Below are 26632 nucleotides of genomic sequence, written 5' to 3' on the forward strand. Positions count from 1 at the left end.
CGTTCCCTATCTACTTGTGCCCCGCACGCTCTCTCTGCGCACAGCAGCCTCCGTGAGTCACACAGCCCCAGCTCACGTTTCCGCCACTGGTAGTCAATCTAAGTTCCCCGGGCTAACCTGGCGAATTCAACCTAGCTCACGCGTCTGCGCCTTTCGGTCTGGCTTCCCGTCCTTTGCAACTGACAACACTGAGGCCAAATCGGGGGTCTTAGCTTATGAGACATCAGGACTGAACACCTTATCAACAGCCAGAGATCACATAGGCCCAACAGGCATCACTCCAGCTACCCCAGATCTTAATGTTGCTGGGGCATTTCCACACCCCTTAGTCAACAGCTTCAGGCCCAAGAGCTCTGTCACTCCCAATGCCAGGGACCCCCCCCCAGGAGCCTGCAGACACCCCCACAATCCCCAGGTTAACACGTGGCCCACGAGGAAAGGAAGAGAACCGTGACTCTGGCTCTATCCATGAGACCAGCCATTCTCCACCAGGTGTCAACCTTTTTATTCTTTCTTAATTGGTTTATTTTATCTTTATTTGGAAGGAAGAGAGACAAAGACAGCTCTTCCATCTGCTGGTTCATGCCCCAAACACCCACAATAGCCAGGGTTAGACCAAGGCAAAGCCAGGAGCCAGGAACTCAATCCAGGTTTCTCACACAGATGGCAAAGACTCAAGTACTTAAGCCATCACCAGCTGCCTCCCAGGATGTTGCAAGCAGGAATGAAGTCAGGACTCAACCCCCGTCACCCAGTATTGCATACAATCATCTGCAGCAGCATTTTTTTAAAGATTTATTTATTTATTCATTTGAAAGGCAGTTACAGAAAGATCAGGAGAGATAGCGACAGAGGCAAAGAGAGACAGAGATCTCCCATCCAATTGTTCACTCCCCAGATGGTCACAATGGCTGGGGCTGCGCCGGACAGAAGCCAGGAGCTTTATCAAGGTCTCCAATGTGGGTCAGGGGCCCAAGCACTTGGGCCATCCTCTGCTGCTTCCTCAGGCACATTAGCAGGGAGCTGGATCGGAAGTAGAACATCCGGGATTCAAACCTGCATCCATATGGGATGGCGGCATTGCAGGAGGTGGCTAAACCTGTTAAGCTTTGAGTGTCTAAAACACACCCCCAGCTGTTAGACTTTTTTTTTTAAACCACAGAGCTCAGTATTTCCCCACACATTTAGCACACCTCCTTCCAAGGTCTCTTTCACCAGAAGTAGCTAAGTGGCAAGTTCATGAATGTAACAGAAGCATCAAAGAGGGAACTGAAAGCATTGCAGGATGGGGTTGAGCTGAGTGGACTTCCCCTCACCATCAAAACGATGGGCCCAGGATTCTTCTAACACATGCCACTTCCTCCAAGATCAGTTTTCTACAGAAATACATTTGTTAAAACAACATGACCCAGTGAAGCAAAATAGAAATCCTGGTTCGAATTAAGTGCTATCAACTCTTTGCAGAAATCCCCACAAAGCATCAAGGAGGTCCACTTCTCAAATTTTACAGTGGGTGTATGTTAACAGCACCTGCTTCCACCTGTCTGTGCAATTGTATACAATCGCAAAGGGTAGGGACTCAGCTTCCCGGGTAAAGTGACAGCACATCCTCACTGGGTCACTATTCTGAATGCAGTCATTTTGTGGCCTCTCCTATGCAGGTGGCCAGGGATCCTCCAATACCCTGGATATCCTTACAATACACTGGAGCTGCAAGGATGAGCAAGGCTGGACCTAGGCCCTGACCTTCAGAGAACCAGAAGTCAGATGGTGTTACTCCTAGGTCTAAGGAGAGAAGGACTCAGGACTACAGGACAGGGCAGAGTCCAGGCGCACTGGGCAGGGGCTGGGGAATGGCTTTTTGAAATAAAATATGCAACTTCAAGACAGAAAGGATCAAAACCACAACAAGACACAACTTAATACCCACTGCGGGGCTGGTGTTGGTGTTGTGGCCACATTAGCAGGAAGCTACAGCTAGGACTTAAACCCAGGAATTCTTTTTTTTTTTTTTTTTTTTTTTTTTTTTTTTACAGAGTTAGATAGTGAGAGACAAACAGAGAGAAAGATCTTCCTTCCGTTGGTTCACCCCCCACAAACGGCCACTACGGCCGGAACTACGCCAATCCAAAGCCAGGTGCTTCCTCCTGGTCTCCCATGTGGGTACAGGGCCCCAAGCACTTGGTCCATCCTCCTCTGCCTTCCCAGGCCACAGCAGAGAGCTGGAGTGGAAGAGAAACAACTGGGACTAGAACCCACAAGTGGAGGATTAACCAAGTGAGCCAAACGGGGCCGGCCCCAACCCAGAAATTCTGATATGGAATGCAGGCAGGCATCTTAATTGCTAGGTCAAAGAGTTGCACTCCCATTAAAAAAAAAAGAAAAAAGAAAAAAGAAAAAAGAAAAAAGAAAAAAGAAAAAAGAAAGAAAGAAAGAAAGAAAGAAAGAGAGAGAGAGAGAGAAAAAAGAAAAGATTTTATTGGGGCCAGCACTGTGGCTTAGCGGGTAAAGCCACCACCCACAGTGCCAGTATCCCATATGGGCATCTGTTCGAGTCCCAGTTGCTCCACTTCTGATCCAGCTCTCTGCTATGGCCTGGGAAAGCAGCGGAAGATGGCCCAAATCCTGGGGCCCCTGCACCTGTGTGGGAGACCCAGAAGAGGCTCCTGGCTCCTGATCGGTGCAGCTCAGGACGTTGTGGCCATATGGAGAGTGCACCAGTGGATGAAAGACCCCAGTCTCTCTCTCTGCCTCTCTGTAACCCTGCCTTTCAAATAAATAATTTTTTTTTTTAAAAAAAGACTTTAAAAATATATCCATTAGGATGGCTACTACTTTATTTCTTTAAGGATTTGTTTTATTTATTTGAAAGAGTTACAGAGAGAGAGAGAGAGAGAGAGAGAGAGAGATGTCTTCCATGCACTGGTTCACTCCCCAGATGGCCGCAATGGCCAGAGCTGTGCCAATCCGAAGCCAGGAGCCAGGAACTTCATCCAGGTCTCCCATGTGGGTGCAGGGGCCCAAGGGCCTGGACCATCTTCTACTGCTTTCCCAGGCCACAGCAGAGAGCTGGATCAGAAGTAGAGCAGCCGGGACTAGAACCAGCACCCATATGGGATGCTGGCACTTCAAGGCAGGGCCTTAACCCACTGTGCCACAGTACCAGCCCCAGGATGGCTACTGCTTTAAAAACAAAAACAAAAACAAAAACAGGGTGACAGTTGTGACACAGGTTAAGTCACCCCTTGGGGTACCCCCATCCCATTCTGGAAGCCCCAGCTTTTCCACTTCCAATCCAGCTCTGCTAACATGCCTGAGAGGCAGCGAATGATGGCTCAAGTGCTGGAGTCCCTGCCACACAGGAGACCCAGGTGGAGTTCTTGGCTCCTGACTTCCACCTTCAGCCCCAGCTATTGCGAACATGTGCAGGGTAAACCAGTGCATGGAAGACCTCTCCCTCCCCCTCTCCCCCCCACCACCATCCCTATCACTCTGCCTTTGAAATCAATCAATAAATCTTTTTTAAGAAAACAGCCCTGGATGGTGGGGACATAAAATGGTACAGACACTGTGGGAGGATTGGGTCATCCTTCAATAAACTCAGCAGAGGCACCGTGTGGTCTAGCAATTCCCAAAGAGCCGAGAACAGAGAACAAGTATATAGCCATGGTCACAGCAGCACCAGTCCCGACGGCCAGCAGAAGCAACCCAGTGTCCCCTGGGATAAACAAATGGCTGCCAGGGCCCAGGAGGGCAGGGTCAGCTCTGGTGCCCCATGGGCACACAGTTTGGAAAGATGACCAGGGCCCAGGAGGGCAGGGTCAGCTCTGGTGCTCCATGGGCACACAGTTTGGAAAGATGACCAGGGCCCAGCAGGGCAGGGTCAGCACTGGTGCCCCATGGGCACACAGTTTGGAAAGATGACCAGGGCCCAGGAGGGCAGGGTCAGCACTGGTGCCCCATGGGCACACAGTTTGGAAAGATGACCAGGGCCCAGGAGGGCAGGGTCAGCACTGGTGCTCCTTGGGCACACAGTTTGGAAAGATGAAAAGGCTCTCAAGATGAGTGGTGGTGGCCATTATACAGCCATGTCATTTACTTAATGCCACTAAACTGTGCACTCAAAACGGTTAAGGTGGGGTGGGTGTTGTGGCTTGGCGTGTTAAGCCACCACCTGGAACACCCACAGCCCATATCAGGGTTCTAGCTCCTCTGCTTCTGATCCAACTTCCAGTCCACGTACCTTGGAGGCAGAAGATGAAGGCACAAGTACTTGGATCCCTGCCATCTACACGGGAAACTGGGATGGAGTTCTAAGCTCCTGGCTTCTAGCAGCCCTGGCTGTTGTGAGCATTTGGGGAGTAAACCAACAAATGGAAGATCTCTTTCTCTTTCCTTCCTTCTCTGTCAGTTTGCCTTTTGGATAAATAATTCTTTTCCAAAAAAATGGTTAAGATTATAAATTTTATTATGTTTATTTTCCCATAATTTCTTTTTAAAAAGAGAGAAAGCATAAAGTAAAAGTTAGAAGTGACCTAGAGCTCTATAAAGGCTTGGCTTGGAACTGGTGCACTTTGTACCCACTAGAAGCTCAGTTAATAAGCCAATACAGAATGCAGCATGGAGAAGTGAATTATCTCCCACTGTACTAGAGAAGGAAGACCCATTGCAGTTATTGGCATCTGATGGCATAACCTTGGGATTTGATGATTTAATGTTTAAGATTCATTTCCTTTATTTGAAAGGCAGTCACAGAGAGAGACAGAGAGACACAGAAAGATCTTCCATCTGCTGGTTCACTCCATAAATAGCCACAATGGCCAGATCTGGCCCAGACAGAAGCCAGGAACCCACGGAGGTGTCCTATGTAGGTGGGAGAGGCCCACCATCTTCTGCTGCTTTCCCAGGCACATTAGCAGGAAGCTGGATTGGGATGCCGGCATCACAGGCCTGGAACAAGCACTCTCATATGGGATGCCAGCATTACAGGCACCAGCTTAAGCCAGGGCACCACAAGACAGCCCCCCATTTCTCCTTTTGAACGCTAACACGCCGTCATCGGGCTGTGTGTCAGCAGTCAGTCACAGGTGACAGGCATGGTTCAGAATGCACCAGACACACAACTGCTGTTACTGAGCCACCTGTAAAATTCAAGTTTAGTCTTCATGGGTTCAACAGCCTTGGGCACCAGGACCCTTCGTCTGCAGCCCTGGGCACACTGATTAACCTCCTTCCTTCTGATCACGAGGGATTCATGCATAGAACACATTTTCACTGGAGAAGCTGTGTATTACCAGATACCATGCAAGAAGCTGCTGAGTCAAGAGAAAGCCCAACAGACAAGGTACCCTGCCGTAGCATCAAGAGGGAGCACGGACAACCAACAACTGGGAGTGACGTGACGAAGGGTAATGTGAACTTCCTATCTTCTGTTCTCTAAGATACAGCCTGGCAAACTTTTCCTGTAAAGGCCCAAAAAAAACAGATACTTTAGGAGCCAGGACTCTCAGTCCTTACCCAACCTAAGAGCAGCCACAGACAATGATGAAAGGTTGTGGCTGCATTCCAATAAAACTTTATTTACAAAAGCACGTGGCGGGCCATAGTTTGCCGACTTCTGTCCTATGTGATCACAACTTTCTCAGTACTCATGAAATCAAAGTGGGAGAACCACAGTCTCTCAGAGACCACCCTGTCTAAAAATAACAGGCCACTATGGACAACAGCAGAGTTTCAGAATCACAGCCACACAGACCTCAGTAAAAATCCCAGCACTGCCACTTACTGGCCCTAGAAGAGGCGGCAAATTATCTTACTTCTTTGAGCTATGTTACCTTCAGATGTAAAATACGTTTTAGGAGAAAGATGGGATAAAGAACACGAGGGTTCTAACAAATCCCTGAATCACAGGTCAGCATGAGTCACCAGCCTACAGTCAGCCAATTCATCTTAAAAAGCAGAAAACACCCCGGTGTCATTTCCAAAGCCATCATGCTAACAGCACTAAACAGATAGGCAGCTAGTCAGGCCTAAGCGAGCAGGCATCCTGGCAGCCTGCAATGTAACTTTATCTACTTACCTGCCCGTCAGAAACACCCACCAGTGCAGGCTGCACCTGTGTCTCGTCTGGGACCAAGATGGGGGAGGGGGGCATCATGATTAGCATATAGTTACAATATAAACCCCCCACCTCCGTGGAGGTACCATAAAATTCCCAGATGGCTTCACCCTGCTATGGCACCACGCCCTACTTCATAAAAGAGGCTGAGAACAGAGGAGAGGTGTTGTTGTTGTTGTTTGCCCCAGACCATGACTGGGAGTGCTACTGAGGTTCTCTCTCTCGGTAACACTTTGTCCCACTCATGATAGGCATTTCATCAAGTAGGGCAGCCCACACTCACGCATGAATGTGTATTCTCAAATAAATCCTGTTCTCATTTATGTAATATATATGCTGATTCCACTTTGAATTTTTATCCCTGTTTGGAACAAGAACCTGGAATGAGAACCTAAGATACTCAGGCCCACATCATCGTCACCCCTGATGTTCGTGGTGCACAAGTCTTTGTGTATTGGGTAGTCTTGCTTTCCCTTACTGTGTCAGTGAGGATGTGTCGGGAATAAACTAAAAGGAGACTCAGCTAACAACAGCTTAAAGCACTGGGGAATTTAATGCCTAACCTAACATGCAGCCCAGAGGCAGGCAGCTGCAGAGTTGGTTAACTCAGTAGCTCAGTTACCTTATAAGGCTCTAAGAACTTCCGATGTCCATCCCAAGTGAACAATGGCGCCAGCCCCTAGATTAATCATCTGTGGAAGCGACTGTTTTGGTGCTGAGAAGTCTGTGTTCTGACTCTGGTCTTGCAACCTAAGTGCTCAGAGTTGCCTGAATCCGCAGAAAGCATTGGCTGTTTCTTACCCAGCAGCCCTGGCCCTTCCTCCCTGCTAAGAGAACTAAGATGTTGGTAACCAAGAGCTTCCGGGGTAGCTGAAGGGCCTCTCCTTGGCCAGAGGAGGGGAGGACTGAGTCTGGATTGAATTAAACCAGCTGTAATAATGATCAGCTTGTCAGTAGCTGGTCTCGAATAGACGTGAGACACAACTGGGGCCAAAGAGAACAAAGCAGAAGTTCAATGAGGGACTTTCAAGAAAGTCGCTCACTTAAAAGGACACAGAGAAAGCTTATTTTATGGTCTTGGGTTGTGGTGCGACACGTGATGCTTTGAACTGTGGCAGTGATCTTGTGACCATGAAGAGTGGACAGGAGCTGTATACCAAGAATGACAGCTCAGGAATGTGGGAAGTTAGGGCCAGCGAGTTAAGCCACCACCTGCATGCCAGCATCCCATATGAGCACGGTTCAGGTCCCACATGCTCCACTTTTGATCCAGCTCCCTGTTAATTTGCCTCTGGGAAAGCAGTGGGAGACGGCCCAAGCAGTTGGGCCCCTGCCACCCCCAGATGGAATTCCTGGCTCCTGGCTTCAGCCTGGCCCAGCCCTGGCCTATTGCAGCCATCTGGGGGAGTATACCAGCAGATGAAGGTCTCTCCCTCTCTCTCTTAACTCTGCATTTCAAATAAATAAATCTTTAAAGAGCAAAGAAAAAGTATGGGAAGTGCATGAAGACCCAGAGCTCTGCAAAGGCAAGGGAGACTTGAGAGACAGGACGTCCAGGGACACAAGTCCTACACTGGAGCCTCGTTTGCCTCGAGGACCTCTTTTTCCAACTACAAAGCTTCTCTGAGCTTTCAGGACCCCCACGGACTCAGAACAAACATTCAGTGACTGCCAAGGAGGAAAGACCTTGGCAAGCACCCCGGGGGTTCCACTGTGCTCTGAGCCGAACAGTGTTCCCCTAGAACTCACATCCACTGAAAACTCAGAACGTGACCTTACAGAAATAGGGTCTCTGCAGATGCCATCAGCCACAGTAGGTCACCCCGGATGAGGGCGGGCCCCAATGACTGACGTCCTTATAAAATGAGGAAAGGACACACAGAGACAGACACAGGGGAGGAGCCACACGAAGAGGGATGCAGCCACAGACAAGGAGTGCCAAGACTGGTGCCAGAGAGTGACCACATCTACCGGGAGCTAGGGACTGATCCTGTCTCAGAGGGTCAACCCTGGCGACACCTTGCTTAGGGACATACAGCCTCCAGGAACGTAAGAGAAGATGTCCCTGTTGTTTCGGACCACCCAGTGTGTGGTCATTTGTCACAGCAGTCATGGGAATGGAATGCAAGCCGGAAAGCCCAGAGAACCATACCCTAGAAAGCAGAAGCAGCAAAGCAGCCCCACAGACGCTGGGGGCCGGAGGAGAAGTAGCTCAGACCTCGGCTGGCTAAAACTCCTCTTCCTGTGCCCTGACAGCCACCAGGAGCACCAGCAAACCCTCTGAAGACAGGTAACCTCAGCCCAGGCCACAGTGCGGTCCTACAGCTCCGCCCACAGAGCACCTGATGGGCAGCTGAAAACACCAGGCCTGCGCAAGAGAAGGAGGGACTGAAAACCAGGACAGAACAGAAACGGCGATAGCCGCACAAGAAGGGAAGCAAACCTCTCCCCAAAACCCAGCTACAAAGCTGGGCCAAATGAACGGCCATTTCAGTATTCCAGAAATGCACCCGGAGCTTAAAATAATCTGAAAGAAGTTTATGCCTGGAAACTGATTTTTTTTGGGGGGGGGGGTGTCTTTTGTTTTAACTGCTGAATTTCAGATAAGCACAGTTGGAATCTGGGGTGTCCTTGCCTGGAGCTTCTCCTCACGCATCCTCTTTCCCACCCCACCCTGACCCGCACCCCCAAGTAGTTTAGGTCGAGGCCCAGGTTGGAGGGCAAGCTGAGAACCACAGCGTCACTGCTGTGGCAGAGGGTGTGACCCAGAATTAGAGTGGCAGCTGACATGTCTACGCAGTGTCACAGACTTCCCCTGGCAGCAGGAGAGCAAGCAGAGACAGCAGCTTTGCTACCCAAAAACTACAGTCATGGCCAGGTCAAAGATACCCCTGGTGAAGGCCAGGAGACCACACTGGCCAGGACCCAAAACTACCACAGGAAAATACCTCAAAGTGGTAACAGGAAGTATTTTCTTCTTGATTCTAACAACAACAGCAAAAAAAGGCAGGGAGGGCAGGCATTGCGGCATACTGGGTTAAGTCACCACTTAGGATGCCCGCTTCCCATACTGGAGCACCTGGTTCCAATCCTGGCTCTTCTGCCCCGCCCCCCCCCCTTTTTTTTTTTTTTTTTGACAGGCAGAGTGGAGAGTGAGAGAGAGAGAGAAAGGTCTTCCTTTGCCGTTGGTTCACCCTCCAATGGCTGCCACGGTCGGCACGCTGCGGCCAGCGTACCATGCTGATCTGAAGCCAGGAGCCAGGTGCTTCTCCTGGTCTCCCATGTGGGTGCAGGGCCCAAGCACTTGGGCCATCCTCCACTGCACTCCCGGGCCATAGCAGAGAGCTGGCCTGGAAGAGGGGCAACCGGGACAGAATCCGATGCCCCGACCGGGACTAGAACCCGGTATGCCGGCGCCGCTAGGCGGTGGATTAGCCTATTGAGCCGCGGCGCCGGCCTCCTCTGCTTTCAATCCAGCTCCCCGCTCATGTGCCCAGGAGGCAGGTTGATGACGCGATTACTGGTGCCCTTACCACCCATGTGGAAGATCAGGGTGGAGTTTCGGGCTCCTGACTTCAGCCTGGCCTACCACTGGCTGACATGTGCATTTGGGGAGTAAATCAGTAGATGGAAAATATCTCTGTCACTCTCTTTCGAATAAATTGATCTTGAAAAAGAAAAACAGTAGCACAGTGAGAGTTCGAGTTTGCCCATCTACAGAGGGTGATGTGTTCCCCACTGCCAAAGTCCACGTGGGCCCAGAGTCAGGGTTTCCAGTTTAAGGCAGGAGCTCATATCCCAACATGAAACCTCCCAGTTTTTGTTTTTTTTTTTTTAATTCAATCTGGAAGAGTTTTATTTATTTGTTCCTTTTTTATTATTTGAAAGGCAAAGCTACAGAGACAGAAACTGAGAAAAAGAGGGAGATTGTCCATCTCACAACAGCCAAGTCTGGGCCAGGCCAAACCCAAGAGGCAAGAATTCCAATCAGGTCTCCCATGTGGGAGGTGGGGACTCAAGTTCTTGAGCCATCACTTACTGCCTCCCAGGTACGTTAGCAAGAGGCTGGATCAGAAGGCAGAGGCAAGACTCAATCCCAGGCATTGACAGGCATGTCAATGTCCCAAATGTGCCACAATTCTCACTCTGAAATGCTACAATTTCCAAATATTGGCAACTTGAAATATTTTCCATAAGCACCAGTTTCCAAATTCAGTCCTCCATGCCCCCGATCCCTCGAGAACCAACCACAGTAACAAGCTGGCCAGCACTCAGGTTATCTGCTGTACTGCGATTTCCAACAACATTGTATTCCGTCAGTACCCTAGAGCTCAGCTCTTCTCTCCTCCAAAGCTAGTGTTCCTCATCCCTGAGCAGAGCTAATAAGACAGCCCAGGGGTTAATCCATGATTTAGTCTCCCCTGTCACTTTCAATTTAGTTAGCTGGGCTGGAGTGGCCTGAGGAGGAGCAGTAATGGGCTCGGGGAGGGGGAGCTGGGAGGGGCAGGAGCCTGAGGTCACCTGACTTGGGTTGGAAGCCTTGGCACCGCCAGGACCAGCTGTGGAACACTGGGCGACTTAGGCACTTAGTCCAGCCTACGTTTCATCACCTGAAAAACAAGGACACCACCACCCACCCTGGAAAACTGCTGGAAAGACTGTCCTCCAAAGCAAGGGCCAGCAGCTCTGGGCAGGCCCGGCACCCACCACTGCTGTGCCACTTAGTCTTGGGTTTTTGGGGTTTTTTTTTTTTTAAGATTTATTTATTGATTTGAAAGGCAAAGCTGCAGAGAGGCAGAGGTAGAGAGACAGAGACAAAGAGAGTTCTTTCATCTGCTAGTTCACTCCCCAGGTGGCCGCAACAGCCAGAGGTGGGCCAGTCTGAAACTCTGAAACTAGGAGCTTTCTCCAGGTCTCCCACACCATTGCAGGGGCCCCCGTGCCTGGGCCATCTTCTCCAGCTTTCCCAGGTCATAGCAGAGAGCAGGATCAGAAGTGAGGACACAGAACTTCCAAACAAAGCTCAGGTTTCAAAACAAGAGGTAAATTAACCCTGAAAAAGTGTGCTCTTTCAGTCAAAGAAGAAAAGCTATTCTACATTTCAAAGGCATCTAAGGATATTTCTGAGAATGGCAAGGTTCTGTGGAATCTGGATTCCAAGATTTGCATTCCAAGCTTTTACATATGTGCTTTAAAAGGGCCCTGATGCTGGTGCTGAGGCGTAGCGGGTAAAAACCGCGGCATCCCGTAAGAGCGTCAATTCGAGTACCAGCTGCTCCACTTCCGATCCAGCTCTCTGTTATAGCCAGGGAAAGCACTAGTAGCTGGCCCAAGTCCTTGGGCCCCTGCGCCCACACAAGGGACCCTCAAGAAACTCCTGGCTCCTGGCTTCGGATTGGAGCAGCTCCGCCGTTGCAGCCAACTGGGGTGTGAACCAGCAGAGTGAAGACTTTTCTCTCTGCCTCTCCTTCTCTGTGTAACTCTGACTTTCAAATAAATAAAATAAATCTTTAAAAAAAAAAAAAAAAAAGGCCCTGGTCGGCGCTGTGGCTCACTAGGCCAATCCTCCGTCTGCGGCGCTGGCGCCCCAGGTTCTAGTCCCGGTTGCACAGTCCAGCTCTGCTGTGGCCCAGGAAGGCAGTGGAAGATGGCCCAGGTCCTTGAGTCCGTGCACCCATGTGGGAGACCAGGAGGAAGCACCTGGCTCCTGACTTCGGATCAGCGCAGCTCCGGCAGAGGGGCCATTTGGGGGGTGAACCAACAGAAGGAAAACCTTTCTCTCTGTCTCTCTTCCTCAGTGTCTAACTCTATCTGTCAAATAAAAAAAAATAATTTTCAAGAAAAAAAAAAGGCCCTGATGCAGACACTGTGCTGGACAGGTTAGCTACAAGAATTATTCCAAAGAATTAAGGAGCTCCTAATAGAGGCTCCAACACTGGGAATTGCTGATGACAGGATTCCATGGAAAACAGACTCCAGGGTTTGGATTCTAAGCTTTAAAAGGCCCCTGACACAGACGCACTGTGCTGGACAGGGGAGCTCCAGCACTTGGGCCATTTTCTGCTCGGGAATTAAGGAGCTTTTAACAAAAGCTCCAACGCTAGGAATTGCTGAGCAAGCCATTCACAGCAAGATCCTCTTCAGATCAGCTGCAGCCTAAATGGAAGGGGTCTCTTAGCAGGTGCTACCTCAGTGAAATTGGGATTCACCTTCACAGGTGAATTCCAAAGACACGCCTGATTCTTCCTGTCAGCCAATCAGAGATCTGCAGTCAAAGATGAGTAAATCCTTTGCCTTCCCGACATCAAGACTGCTGTACCTCAAGGCAGCCATGCTGTGCCTGCCTCCTCTTTTGATTCTGAGAACTGTTACTGACAATAAAACCCCTAATGGCTCTTCTATTATAATTCTCTATGCTCAAGCTAAATAAATGGGCTTATAATCTACATAAGGGTAGCCGATCCCCGCCCACCATCTGGGAGTCAGTAAGATAAGTTCTTTCCATCCGATGGGGCATTCTACTTGCAATTAGTCTTGTTCCAGTTTTGCTTATGCTAATTAATACACACATGTTTCAGAACTCGACATCTGAGAATAACTGACCATACAGGGGACACAGCCATTGGTGGTGACCAAGACTGCTCCAGCTCACAAAGCAAATTTGTTAGAGGAGATAGGCAGAGACCTCCAGACCCAGGACAGGCAGGGCCTGCACTGTACACCTCCCACCCCCAAGCAGGAAGCAGCTACAGACGATGTGATGATTCTACACCTTTCAACATCCCTTAGGATTAAGGAAACGGAGTCTCTGAGGGGGGAATGTTGTAGGCCAGCATATAGGACAAAATGAATCAGGTCTGTGAGCTGGAAGACCATGCCCCTTTGTGACCTCATGCCCCTACCTGACCACACCTGTGTGCCTACCTGCCAATCAGACTAGTTAACCACTCCCCTTTGGAAGTGGATTAAAGGCCTGGAACACGGTGGGCCCGGCCCCTTTTTTCCTTTTGCCCATTTTGCCCTGAATCCCCTTGCTGCCCCCCACCCCCGACCTCAGGCCACCCACCCCATGCTTTCTGGCACACATGCTCCTCCACGTGGCTGGCTCCTGGTGCTCAGTATGAATCCAGATTTCCCCTTTCTTGGATAGTGCCCTCACTCAGCTATGCATTTCTCTCACTGCATGAAAAGCTTAAAAACTTAAAAAAAAAAAAAAAAAAAAGTGATGCAGCCGGGACTCAAACCAGCACCTTTACAGGATGCCAGCCAGCACTGCAGGCTGCGGCCTCACCGCTACGCCACAGTGTGGACCCCAGGTCCTGTTTTCACCCTTATTTTACAGAAGCTCAGAGGCCCTGGAGAGCTCCTGGGTGCCGCGTCCCTGAGCTGCGATTTCCACTCCGTCACCTGACTCTGGAGCCGAGTCCCAACCTCTGCAGGCAGGTCCTGATGCAGCAGGCAGGAGGACAGGAGCAAGGGCCTCTTCCATGCAATCCTTCACCTCCCCCTCCTGAGGATTTTTGAAAACGCTCACTAGGGGGCTGGCGTTGTGGCGTAGGGGTAAAGCCGCTGCCTGCAGTGCCAGCATCCTGTACGTCTCCACTTACATGCAGCCTTCTACTATGGCCTGGGAAAGCAGTGGAAGATGGACCAAGTGCTTGGGCCCCTGCACCCGCATGGGAGACCCAGAAGCTCCTGGCTTCAGATTGGCACAGCTCCAGCCATTGCAGCCATCTGGGGAGTGAACCAGCGGATGGAAGACCTCTCTGCCTCTACTTCTCTAATTCTGTCTTTCAAATAGACAAATCTTTAAAAACAAAAAGAAAAAACTCACTAGAAGGCAAGGTTTGAATCAGCCAAGGACTATGTGGACTACATGGCAGGCAGTGAATGGTTAACTGACACCGCTCACAATGAGGACAATGAGGCCTGTGGCGGCCACCCAGGGGCTAAGCTAGTCTGGTCTGTCCTCTGCTTCTAACTGGCAGGAGGCCACCAAGCACATTCTGGTCAGCAGAAAACAGCCAGACTGCCCATCCCTTCATCCGTCTTTCCCACAGGCAGGTGCAGACCTCATGCTCAGACAGCAGGGAACGTCAGTGATGCCTTGCATCTCTCATTATCAGAGCCAAGTAACAAAGACAAGAATTCCAGTCGGGATGGGAACACAAAGAGCCATCCCTCTAAGGCCAGCAGGTCAGAGCCCTAAGGGAGGATGAGAGGGAAGAGGCTAAACAGCAGGAGCATCCTGGGGCAAGGAAGGCAAAGGGTTAAACTCATTAGGAGTCAGGAGCTGAAGCACCTGCTACAAACCAAGTCTCCACGTCTGGTCTCTCTGACTGCTGTTAACAATGCCCTGGAGAGATGAGATCCCCCACCACCCCCTCTTACAGATGGCAAACAGGCTCCACGGGAACGCTCCCAAGGTCACTCGAGACTTGCCGTGGCAGCTGACTCCAGAGCCAGGGTTACCTGTGCCTGAACCAAGGGTTTGCGGAGGGGAGGGGAGGGGAAGGGGAGAGAAGAGAGGGGAGAAGGGAGGAGAAGGGAGGGGAGGGAAGAAGGAAGGGAAGAGGAGAAGGGGGGGGAGAGGAGAAGGGGGGAGGGCAGGGCAGGGCAGGGGAGGCACCTGGGGCCTGGCAGAGACGCCTGCTCCAGACACAGGGAGGGCTGACCTGCTGGAGAAGACGCAGCACACCACAGCCCCACCCCCCACCTTTCTCCACACTAACACTGACATCACCGTGACAGCGCGGCTTCAGGAACTCGGGGTGGCAAAGACCCTGCCCCAGAAGGGGTTGGGGAATAACACACTTCCAAGCTTCAGATTGACAGCCCATCACAGGAAATGGTTTCCAGGCCTGTAGAACGGGGGCCAGAGGGGCGCCTACTGCCCGTGGGGCTGTCGAGAGACAAGTGTGCGGTAACTCACATTACTATCAACAACACTTCTAAGCTCGGAGACCTGTGGGCTTTCTTTTGCTGTTTTACGCATGAGACGTTCAATTGTGAAATGCCATGTGCTTCCCATGCATAGACTTAAAGCAAAATGTTAATTTCCCAGCAACTGCCACGCCACACTGGTGACACAAGCACCTGGGCCGCAGGCCGCCGAACCCAGAGGAGACTGTAACACGTGCCTCTGAGAACTCCGCACAAAGGATGCTTCATGTACACGAAGGTGCCAGACAAGAGCAGTATTTGTTTTTCTCACTACAAATAAGACACGGACTTCTGCACACACACACACACACACACATCAGTGCCACACGATGCCTGCCTTACCCACTAATTAAAACAGCAAGCGAGAGACGAGCAGGAGGAGCAGTACCTGTTTCGGTTTTGCTGGCGAAGCCCGCGGCCTGTTTGATGGCTGCCGCTGTGAGCGCCAGTCCTCGGCTCCTCTTCAAGCCATGTTGCAGGACAGCTTCAAACTGGGCACACAGACAGGTCACCCTGCAAGAGACGCCACGACTTAGTGACCCACCCTGCTGAGGGAGCAGACACCACCCAGGCGGGCCCAGTGTTTCCGGGAAGTCAAGGGAGTGGCCAGGTGCAAGCCTCAGCAGCCAGGTAGACAGGAGACACCTGCACGGCCCCTCACCCGGGCCGCTCACAGCCCCCACCCCACCCCCCATCCCTGTCACAGCTCTCAGGCATGGCTAGTAGACGGGGCGTGCTCATCGGGCTGTGACAGCGCAGGACAATGCAGAAGCAACAGGGTAGGGGAAGTGGTGCCAGCCAGCAGGGGGGGAAAAGTCAATTTAAAAACAAATCAGTTTGATATGCGGAGAGGCTGGGTGTTAACTGAACCCAAATCACCGACTTCAACTCTAATTCATATCACATGTAGTCTGCGGAACACGATTATCTTTCAGAAATTCAATTCCCCAGCCTGCTGGCGCTGTGTAATTTCATGGCCTGTTACATACACTAAGAAAAAGGATGAATTGTGATTCCCGTGCTTTATTTAGTTATGAGATAACATTGTCAACTCAGATCCACAGTTGATGGGATTTTCAATTAAGTTACAATTACTGTGCACTTAATTGAATTTATTTCCCAATAACCAAAGAAATGAGCGGTTTGGGAACACATCTGCTCAGAGATGAGGTCCCAGCCACTACACTCGCGTCTTAGTGACGGGCAGTGCTTCCGGGCCTCTGCTGGTCTGGGTATGTGCCCTCAGGGCCCCTTCCATTCATTCACACACGTTAAGAAATCCTCGGGGCTGGTACTGTGCCACAGTGGGTTAAGCCGCCATCTGCAGGGCCAGCATCCCATACAGGCTCCAGGTAGAGCCCCGGCTGCTCCATTTCCAATCCAGCTCCCTGCCAATGTGCCGGGGACAGCAGTGGAAGATGGCCCAAGTGCCTGGGCCCCTGCACCCACATGGGAGACCCAGATGAAGCTTCTGGCTTCAGCCTGGCCCAGCCCTGGCTACCACAGCCATTGGGAAGTAAACCAGTAGATGGAAGATTCTCTCTCTCTCTCATCCTGACTTTCAAATAAATGAAGGGAGGGAGGGAGGGAGGGAGGAATCCTCAGGATCCCCTGTGTGCCAAACACTGTTCTAGGCTCTGAGCGTACAACGGTGGGGCTGAGGCAGCCAAGTCCCCCCCTCGCAGGAGCTGGACAGTTTTCAGTGAGGGAGATACACAAACATGCTGACCAGGCTATTTGTTTGTTGATGTTGTTATTTTAAGATTTGTTTATTTGTTTATTTGAAAGTCATAGTTACTCAGAGAAAGGAGGAGACAGAGAGGGAGAGAGAGGTCTTCCATCTGCTGGTTCACTCCCCAAATGATTACAACAGCCGGGGCTGGGCCAGGCCAAAGCCAGGAGTCAGGAGCTTCTGGATCTCCCTTGTGGGTTCAGGGGACCAAGCATTTGGACCATCTTTTGCTGCTTTCCCAGGTGCATTAGCAGGGTGCTGGATTGGAGGCAGAGTGGCCAGATTTCAAACCAGCACCCATATGAGATGCCAGTGTCACAGGTGGTGGCTTTACCTACTATACCACAGTGCCAGCCCCTAACCAGGCCACTTCAAACTATGAAGAAAATAAAACAGGATAAGGTGGTGGGTGAGATGAGGCAGGGCCAGGATTACATTCTGTGGCCGAACGTTGGTAACCTTGGAGTTGTGACCTGAATATGACAAGATGCAGCAAGCTGTGTGGAATGGGCCAGTGCCAAGGCCCTGAGGCCACCACCATCTGACTCAACCTTGCTTAAGTGCAGGCATTTCCTGCTCCACCCACTCCCACACTTGAAGTACTAACACTGCAGGTGTTTATCACTCTGTGGGTGGCAAAACATTTTCATACCTAGCTCCTCCCATCAACATGATGATACAGACATGGAAGATAGTATCTGCATTTCAAACTTGGACGACACTAAGGCTTAAGGACATTAAAGAGACCTCCTGAAGATAGTACATCGTAAGCAGCAATAACAGGCTGGGCTTTGGGCCTGGCAGTCAGGATGCTGGTTCAGACCCTGCCCGTGCCCCATGTCAGAGTGCATGGGTTCCATTCCCAGCTGAGCTCCTCATTCCAGACTCGTGCCAATGCAGACCCTGCGAGGGAGCTGTGATGGCTCAAATGACTGCGTCCATGACACCCGTATGAGAGACGTAGACTGAATTCTCCAATCCCAGCTTCTGCCAGGCCCAGCTCGATTCCAGCCATTGTAGGCATCTGGGGAGTGAATGAGCAGAGAGGCTCTCGCTCTCTCGCTCGCTCGCTCTCTCTCTCTCTCTGCCTCTCAAATGAATATATAAAATGAATTAAAAAAAAAGCTCCAGAGGAGAGAGAGGAAAAGATAAGCAGCAATGTCTACACTCCAGTCTCTGCCTCCCCCGGGCTGAGCCAGGGTATTTCTAGCACACCCCATACCACACGCACAAACATTGAGATCCTAAGATAAAGTCCTCTGATTCCCACGCCCACTCTTCACTCAAGCCACTGGGCCCGTAGCAGACAACACTAACACCACACCAGCAAGCACACAGCACTCAGGCCTGGTCGCTGTCTTCCAGGCCCGTGACATCCTTGCCTTCTAAGCCACTGCTGCCGTGAAGTTTGTGGGAGGTCATGGACTTGAATGGGGCACCTAAAACTGACCCCACAGACCACATCAACAGAGTTTAATCACAGTAACTCAGCTTTGGCTGCTTGCTGCAGGCCCTGTAGCTGGTTAACTAATTTGGCTATAAATAGTCAACTAGTTAAGCTGTAAACAGTTTCCTGGCTCATTGACTAGGCTGTTGCCAATTAAGTTGTTTTCTGTGTTTAACTCCTATTCTCCTCTAAATGCTGTCAGATCAGCTTGTTGGTTGGAGTTCTTAAAACCTACTCCAGGGGCTGGCACCACGGCTCACTAGGCTAATCCTCCGCCTTGCGGCGCCGGCACACCGGGTTCTAGTCCTGGTCGAGGCGCCGGATTCTGTCCCGGTTGCCCCTCTTCCAGGCCAGCTCTCTGCTATGGCCCAAGTGCTTGGGCCCTGCACCCGCATGGGAGACCAGGAGAAGCACCTGGCTCCTGCCTTCCGATCAGCGCGGTGCGCCAGTTGCGGCAGCCACTGGAGGATGAACCAACGGCAAAGGAAGACCTTTCTGTCTCTCTCTCTCACTGTCCACTCTGCCTGTCAAAAAAAAAAAAAAAAAAAAACCACCTACTCCAGGGACTGGCATTGTGGCACAGGTTAAGCCCTAGCCTACAACACTGGCATCCCTTAGTAGCACAAGTTTGAATCCTGGCTGTTCCATTTTGGATCAAACTCCTTGATAATGAGCCTGGGAAAGCAGCAGAAGGTGGCCCAAGTGCTTGGACCCCTGCCACCCATGTGGGAGACCCAGATGGAGTTCCAGGCTCCTGGCTTTGGCCTGGCCCAACCTCAACCACTGAAACCATTTGGGGAGTGAACAAGCAAATAGAACATTCTCTCTCTCTCTCTCTCTCTCTCTCTCTCTCTCTCTCTTCCCCCCTCTCAAAAAAAAAAAAAAAAAAGTGCTCTGAGTGTGGGAACTGCCCAATTCACAAATCATTTTAGCTTTGCTTTACTTTGCTCAAATAAACTACTAACTTTAACTGGTCTAAGGATGCTTCAACGCTGCCAAGTGATCAAAGCTGGCCCTCCACAGAAGGAAGTCTACCTGCATCCCTAACCTAACACTGCTCTTCAGTTTCCAACTCCTCTCTCATCCTTCCCCTGCTCCAGCACTGGGCCATACCTGGTAGATAGTATGTGCACAAGTCCTCTTCCAGAAGAGATTAACCTTGAATCATATGTCTCAGGACACCACACACACAAGGGAATAATCCTCATTGCTGGGCAGATGTCACTTTAAAAAATATTTATTTATTTATATTTATAAATTATATTTATTTATTTATATTTATATATTATTATATTTTTGAAAGGCAGAGTTACAGAGGCAGAGAGAGAGAGACAGAAGTCTTCCATTCACTGGTTCACTCCCAAATGGCTGCAATAGCCAGAGCTGGGCCAGTCCAAAGCCAGGAGCCTGGAGCTTCTTCAGGGTCTCCCACATGGGTGCAGGGGCCCCAGGACTCGAGCCATCTTCTACTGCTTTCCCAGACCATATCAGAGAGCTGGATAGGAAGTGGAGCAGCAGGACTCAAGCCAGCGCCTTATGGGATCCTGGCACTGCAGGCAGTGGCTTTACCTGCTGCGCCACAGCGCCGGCCCCCAGATGTCACTCTTAAATATCAGACGTGCATCTGCTTGTGACTCTACACCTCCACCCAGGCATCTACTTGACAGCTTTCTGAAAGCTGGAACACCCTCCAAAACTACCTAAATTCCACAGTCGCTAATGGAGCCAGAACAGGGACCTGTCTTGTGTTTAGAGTTCCCATAATTAACCAAAGCCTCTACTTTTAAACAAATCGACTGCAAATACAATAAACTCTGTTGTATCTATCTAATAAACTCTGTCAGGTTGTTTGACTCCAAAACACACACCAGTAACTGCTCTGCCAGCTCTAGATTAAAGCCCAGCCCCCAAGGGGAACAGAATGCAGGGGAACAGCACGACCCAGTCCCCGAGGTGCTGGATTACATCGTCAGTACTACTTCCCAGAAGCACAGTCACAACACTGCAAAAAAAAAAAAAAAAAAAAGGCCCAGATCGCTAGGACACCTGCCTTGCAGACAGCCACGGTACTTAGCACCCTCCCTGTGTCACCTTTCCGCCTCCCAGTCTGACCTGAGCTTGCATCCACTGGTTATTCCAGATTCATCTTGTGTCCCCTCCTCCAGGAAGCTTTCCCGAGTGCTTCCTACTTCCTGCTGCAGCACGTGTCCCTCTGTAAGTGATTTCACATCGGACTCTCTCGTCCTAGCTGTGAGCTGCCCCTGCCCTGACCTCGACGCCTGGCTTTCATGGAGAATGGTACCAAAAATGGTCCCTCCCGTGAGGGAACTCATGATGACGGACTTGCTACACCTCAGGAGAGCTTGTATAATGTGGAATTTAAATGCAGGTCAGTTAAGAGCAGCAAATCACAGAGAACACACTGATCCGAACACACGCGTCCGCACTCCAGCTTGTGCTGGGCACACGGTGGCAGCCCTGACTTGCAGCCACGGCGCCCCAAGGTTTGCCGTTGCTCCCCACCTCTGTTCAGGTCTATAATTCCTGCTCTTCGTTTGCTCAGCACAGCCCCTTACTACTTCCCAGAATGCTCTCTGCTCCAGGCTGTCGCGGCCACTGTGGTGGGCTGGCTGCCTCCAGGGCGTCTGAGCATGTCACACTTCCACTCCAGGTTCACGAATGAGAAATGTTCCTCGTTAAGTGAGGTACTTCAGGGACACTGTATGTTTCAGTTTGTTTTTGAATGCACCTGTCAACAAAATCATTCCAAATGTATATGCATATGGCTCTTCACTACAAGAATGGATAAACAAAACATACATCCGTAACATGGGACACCCACTAAGCAACCATGAAAAGGAATGAAGTATTAACACACACCACAACATGGAATAACCCAGAAGGCACTATTAAAAGAAAGAAGCCACACCCAAGACCTGTACACTGGAATGACACCATGAAATGCCCAGGAAAGACCAATAAACAGGCACAAGAGGGCGCCGGTTCTAGTCCCGGCTGCCCCTCTTCCCATCTGGCTCTCTGCTGTGGCCTGAGAAAGCGGTGGAGGACGGCCCAGGTGCTTGGGCCCCAGTACCCACGTGGGAGACCGGGAAGAAGCTCCTGGCCCCTGGCTTCGGGTTGGCGCAGCTCCAGCCATTGCAGCCATCTGGGGAGTGAACCAACAGGGGGAAGACCTTTCTCTCTGTCTCTTCCTCTCACTGTAACTCTACCTCTTAAATAAATAAATAAAATCTTAAAAAAAAAATAAAAAACAGGCAAAGAAAAGAAATCAGAGGTTGTCTGGGCCTCAGGGACCAACTGTAAACTGGCACAAGGAAACCTGGGAGGCGGGTGTGAGGCGAGGCCCAAAAACCCAACTGTGGCAACAGCTGCACAACACTATAAATTTATAGAGAAAAAAAGCACAGATTTTATACCTACAAGGAACAGGCTTTCATGCTATGCAAATCAGATACCAGTGAAGCTGTTTTTTAAGAAAAACGCTTCCCTCATGGTGCTTAGTAAAAGTCTGATAAAGGAATTATGAATGGAGAATGAATTCACACCCGCCCACCAACACCGGCCTGAGCCGGACGCCGCATGGGCTCAACTTGTCTACTGCTAAGGTTCTGCGAGCACACGTGTCCACAGCTTTGTTCTGTATTTCAAGACCGCTTAACCTGCCATACTTACTTATAATCAGATCCCAGAGAATCCTGCACACTTTTTATGAGGGGAAAAAAAAAAAAGATCAGTAACAAATGCTGAATGTTTATGACAAAATGTTTGTGACAAAAGAGTGTATTTCTTTTTTAAATTATTTATTTATGTGAGGGGCAAAGAGAGAGAAAGAGAAAGAGAGAAACAGAGAGAGAACTCACAACCACTGGTTCCCTTCACAAATGCCCCTAATGGCCAGGCCAGGCCAGACTGGGCTAAAGCCCAGAGCCACAAGCTCAATCTAGGTCTCGTGGGAGTGGCAGGGGCTCGAGCCCTGAAGCCATCCCCGCGGGGGCGCATTTCAAATTGATTCTTCTACTCTGTTACAGTTTTACTGGTATATTTTTAATAAAACTGAGCACAATCACAAAAATAAACTGGATTATCCTTAATTTGTAAAGCTCCAATCATACCTGAAATGGAGTAGACTGTGCCAGAAAAATCAGCCAGTTAACAGTGAACTGTATCCCAGAGTGTAGACCGGATAATAATCAATCAGCCTTGCTACAGCAAGCTTGTGACATGGCAATCATTTGGTGAGACGGGCCACGCTCTCCATTTATGCTTTATAAATGAAGTTTTTCTCATGAACTTCACTGGCAGAAATTAATCCAGAATGCTATTCTATAAATTTTACCAAGATATAAGAATACAAGTGCTCAAAAATACTATTTACAATGAAGGAAAGTTAGACACTGCCCAAATATTTAATGCTTGGAAAACTGGTTAAACAAATGAGAGCACAGCTGTACACAAAGGCTATTTACCCTTTAAGATACTTACCAGGAGATGAAGATAAGCCAACATGTTTAACACATAATGGAAACAGAAAAATAAGCAAGATGTGAAACTACATAGAAGAATGCCTTTGTGGCTAGCATTGTAGGCAAAGCAGGTTAAGCTACTGCCTGCAATGCCAGCATCCCATATGGGCACCACTGATTTAAGCCCTAGCGGTTCTAATTCCAATCCAGCTCTCTGCTAATGTGCCTGTGAAAGCAACAGAAGATAGTCCAAGTACCTGAGCCCCTGCCACCCACTTGGGAGACCCAGATGCAGTTCTGGGCTCCTGGCTTCAGCCTGGCCCAGCGCCAGCTATTGAGGCCATTTGAGGAGTGAATCAGCAGATGAAAGATCTCTCTCTCTCTCCTGTTGTCCCTCCCTCTCTCTCTAATTCTGCCTTTCAAATAAATACATAAATAATATTAATTTAATATTCAATAATATCAGTAAAATATTAAAAACAAAAGAAATGCAGGAGATTCCAAGATGGTGGAATAGGGAGGGAGCTTACTGCTCTAGTCTAGAGGAAGAGAGCTTAAAAACAAAAGTAGAGAAAGTGCAATCTCAGGGAGAAAACTGCAGAGGAAACTCTATACAAATTAGAGGGATACTGTGGATCTACATGGAGGGCATATACGCGCACAACTCAGGACCCCAGCAGCCAAGAGCCACAGTACAAGCTTTGGAGAGTAAGGTGACACCAGACTGTAGCAGTCCAAGCCACCAACGATAAAGCTACAGAAAGAGCCCGGTTTGAGTCCAACTTGCAGCACTGTGGCGGACAGTGTACCTGCTAACCTAGAGGAAAAAGAGGGGGGCATGTTTCTCTTTCCCCAACCACCTGGCACTGGCATCCTGTAACTGGCCAAGGAGGGCAGGCACCATTTCGGACATACGTAACAGCTGTGCCAGCTTGCGTCCACAAGCCCACCCACCAGCCAAGAGGAGACACCTGAGTCTGGCTGGGAGAATTAAGAGGGGGCTGAGTGCCCATGACTGTGAGAGCCTGTGTGCTGAGACTGGGAAAACACTGTGGCTACATGGGAAGGGTGCAGGGTGTGGCTGGGTCTCTGGGCAGTCACTGTGGGCATTGAGATATGCTCAGGGCTCCCTGATTCCCTGGTGAGAGTCACTGCTGCAGGATCCGTGCTCACATGGAGGACTGCACAAATCCTCTGTATGGTTCTTGTGGCAGCATGAATGAATACTGGTCGGATCGGTGCAGCGCTGGATGTAGCGGCCATTTGGGGAGTGAACGAATGGAAGAAAGACTTTTCTCTTTGTCTCTCTCTCTCATTGTCTAAATCTACCTGTCAAATAAGTTAAAAAAAGAAAAAAAATTATCAACCCAGAATACCATACCCTGCAAAGCTCTCATTTATGAATGAAGTTGAAATAAAGACCTTCCAAAACAAATACAAATTGAAAGAATTAAACAAAAAGAAATTTAAAGAATTTGTCACCACTCATCCAGCCTTACAAAAGATGAGTAAGGATATGCTACACACAGAAATAAAGAAACATGGGCATCACTATGAAAGAAGGTGAAGGCAGAAAATATTCTAGTAAAAATACAAAGGAAATCCAAAGTAAAAAATAGGAATATTTATGGAAAAAATGCGAATGTAAATGGCCTCAACTCTCCAGTTAAAAGATACAGACTGGATTAAAAAAAACAAAACCTATTTGTTGCCTACAAGAAACACATCTCACCAACAAAGATACATACAGACTGAAGGTAAAAGGATGAAAAAAGATATTCCATGCCAACAAAAAAAAAAAAAAAAAAAGAGTTTGTGTAGCCATCCTAATAGAATTTAATACAAAAACTATTAAAGAGACAAAGAATGGCACTATGTAATAATTAAGGGATCAATTCCACAAGAAGATGTGACTATTATAAATGTATATACTACATAGACTACAATACAATTGTAATAGGGTAATTCAGTACCCCATTTTCAGCAATGGACAGATCAACCAGACAGAAAATCAGCAAGGAAACAAGACTCAATCGACACTGTAGACCAATTGGACCTTACAGATATCCACAGAACTTTCCATCCCACAGGCACAGAATACACATTCTTGTCACCAGTGCATGAAACTTTCTCTAGCATAGACCACATGCTGGGTCATAAAGCAGTCTCAGCAAATTCAAAAAAAAAAAAAATAGAAATCATACCATGCCTCTTCTCTGATCACAATGGTATGAAGCTGGAAATCAGAACTCAAGAATCTCTAGAATATATGCAAACACAGAGACTAAACAATATGCTCTTGAATAAACAGTGGGTCATAGAAGAAATCAAAAGAGAAATCAAAAAAATTCTAGAAATAAATGAAGATGACAATACAATACAACATATCAACACTTATGGGATACAGCAAAAGCAGTGTTAAGAAGAAAGTTTAGGGGCCGGTTCTGTGGCATAGTGGGTAAAGCCGCCACCTGCAGTGCCAGCATCCATATGGGCACCAATTCATGTCCCAGCTGCCCCTCTTCTGATCCTGCTCTTTGCTATGGCCTGGGAAAGCAGTACAAGATGGCCTAAATCCTTAGTACCCTGCACCCTCATGGGAGACCCGGAAGAAGCTCTCTCTCTCTGCCTCTACTTCTCTCTCTGTATAACTCTAACTTTCAAATAAAGAAATAAATGTTTTTTTAAAAAGAGGAAAGTTTATAGAAATTGGTGCCTACATCAAGAAATTAAAAGGCACCAATAAATGAGCTATCAGTGCATCTCAAGGATTTAGAAAAACAACAGCAAACCAAACCTAAAATTAGTAGGATAAAATAAATAATTAAAATTAGATAAGAAATCAACAAAATTGTAACAAAAGAAAAAAACACAAAAGATCAGCAAAACAAAGAGCTGGTTTTTTGAAAAAAAAAAATAAACAAAATTAACATACCATTGGTCCAACTAACAAAAGAAAAAAAAAAAAAAAGAAAGAAAGAAACAGGGAGAAGACCGAAATCAATAAAATTAGAGATGAATAAGGAAAGGTAACATCAGATACCACGGAAATAAAAAGGATCATCAAAGATACATACAAAGAGCTGTATGCCAACAAATCAGGAAACCTAGAAGAAATAGATTCCTGGCCACACACGACCTACCTAAATTGAGCCATGAAAACAGATCAATAACCAAGACAGAAATTGAATCAGTAATAAAGATCCTTCCAACAAAGAAATGCCCAGGACAGGATGGCTTCATTGCTGAATTCTACCAGACACTTAAAGAACTAACTCCAATTCTTCTCAAGCTATTCAAAACAACCGAAAGGGAGGGAATCCTTCCAAACTCCTTCTATAAAGCCAGCATCACCTTAATCCCTAAATAAGAAAAGATACAACACAGAGAAAGAGAGCTACAGACCAATTTCCCTGATGAACACAGACACAAAAATCCTGAACAAAATTATTAGCCAAATGAATCCAAAAACTCAGCAGACAGATCATGCACCCAAATCAAGTGGGATCTATCCCTGGTCTGCAGGGATGGTTCAACATTCACAAATCAATCAATGTGATACATCACATAACAAACTGAAGAACAAAAACCATATGAGTATTTCAATAGATACAGAGAAAGCATTTGATAAACTACAATACCCTTTCATGATGAAAACCTTAAGCAAATTGGGTACAGAAGGAACAGTCCTCAACACAATCAAGGCAATCTATGACAAACACATGACCAGAATCCTATTGAATAGGGAGAAATGAGAAGCATTCCTACCAAGATCTAGAACCAGATAAGGATGCCCGCTCTCACCACTGCTATTCAATATAGATCTGGAAGTTACACCCAGAGCCATTAGGCAAGAAAAAGAAATCGAAGGGATACAAGTTGGGAAGGAGGAAGTCAAACTATCCCTA

The 26632-nt window shown here is 48.7% G+C and overlaps 1 protein-coding gene across 8 annotated transcripts in view; it reads right to left on the reverse strand.

Moving 5' to 3' along the window:
- Positions 1 to 26632, reverse strand: part of SNX29 (sorting nexin 29) — a 473360-nt gene that overhangs the window by 395864 nt on the left and 50864 nt on the right. For 7 of the 8 annotated variants that reach the window (XM_008257737.5, XM_051847819.3, XM_089321668.1 and 4 more), the window contains one exon: positions 15450 to 15574. In XM_008257737.5, the coding sequence (XP_008255959.2) occupies positions 15450 to 15574 (125 nt within the window). Of the gene's footprint in view, positions 1 to 15449; positions 15706 to 26632 lie in introns of those variants that run through there. The other variant, XM_089321671.1, reaches the window with a different exon arrangement.

This window comes from Oryctolagus cuniculus, chromosome 19 (assembly GCF_051225735.1).
Source record: "Oryctolagus cuniculus isolate XC-2025 breed Fujian yellow rabbit chromosome 19, ASM5122573v1, whole genome shotgun sequence".
Lineage (NCBI taxonomy): Eukaryota > Metazoa > Chordata > Mammalia > Lagomorpha > Leporidae > Oryctolagus > Oryctolagus cuniculus.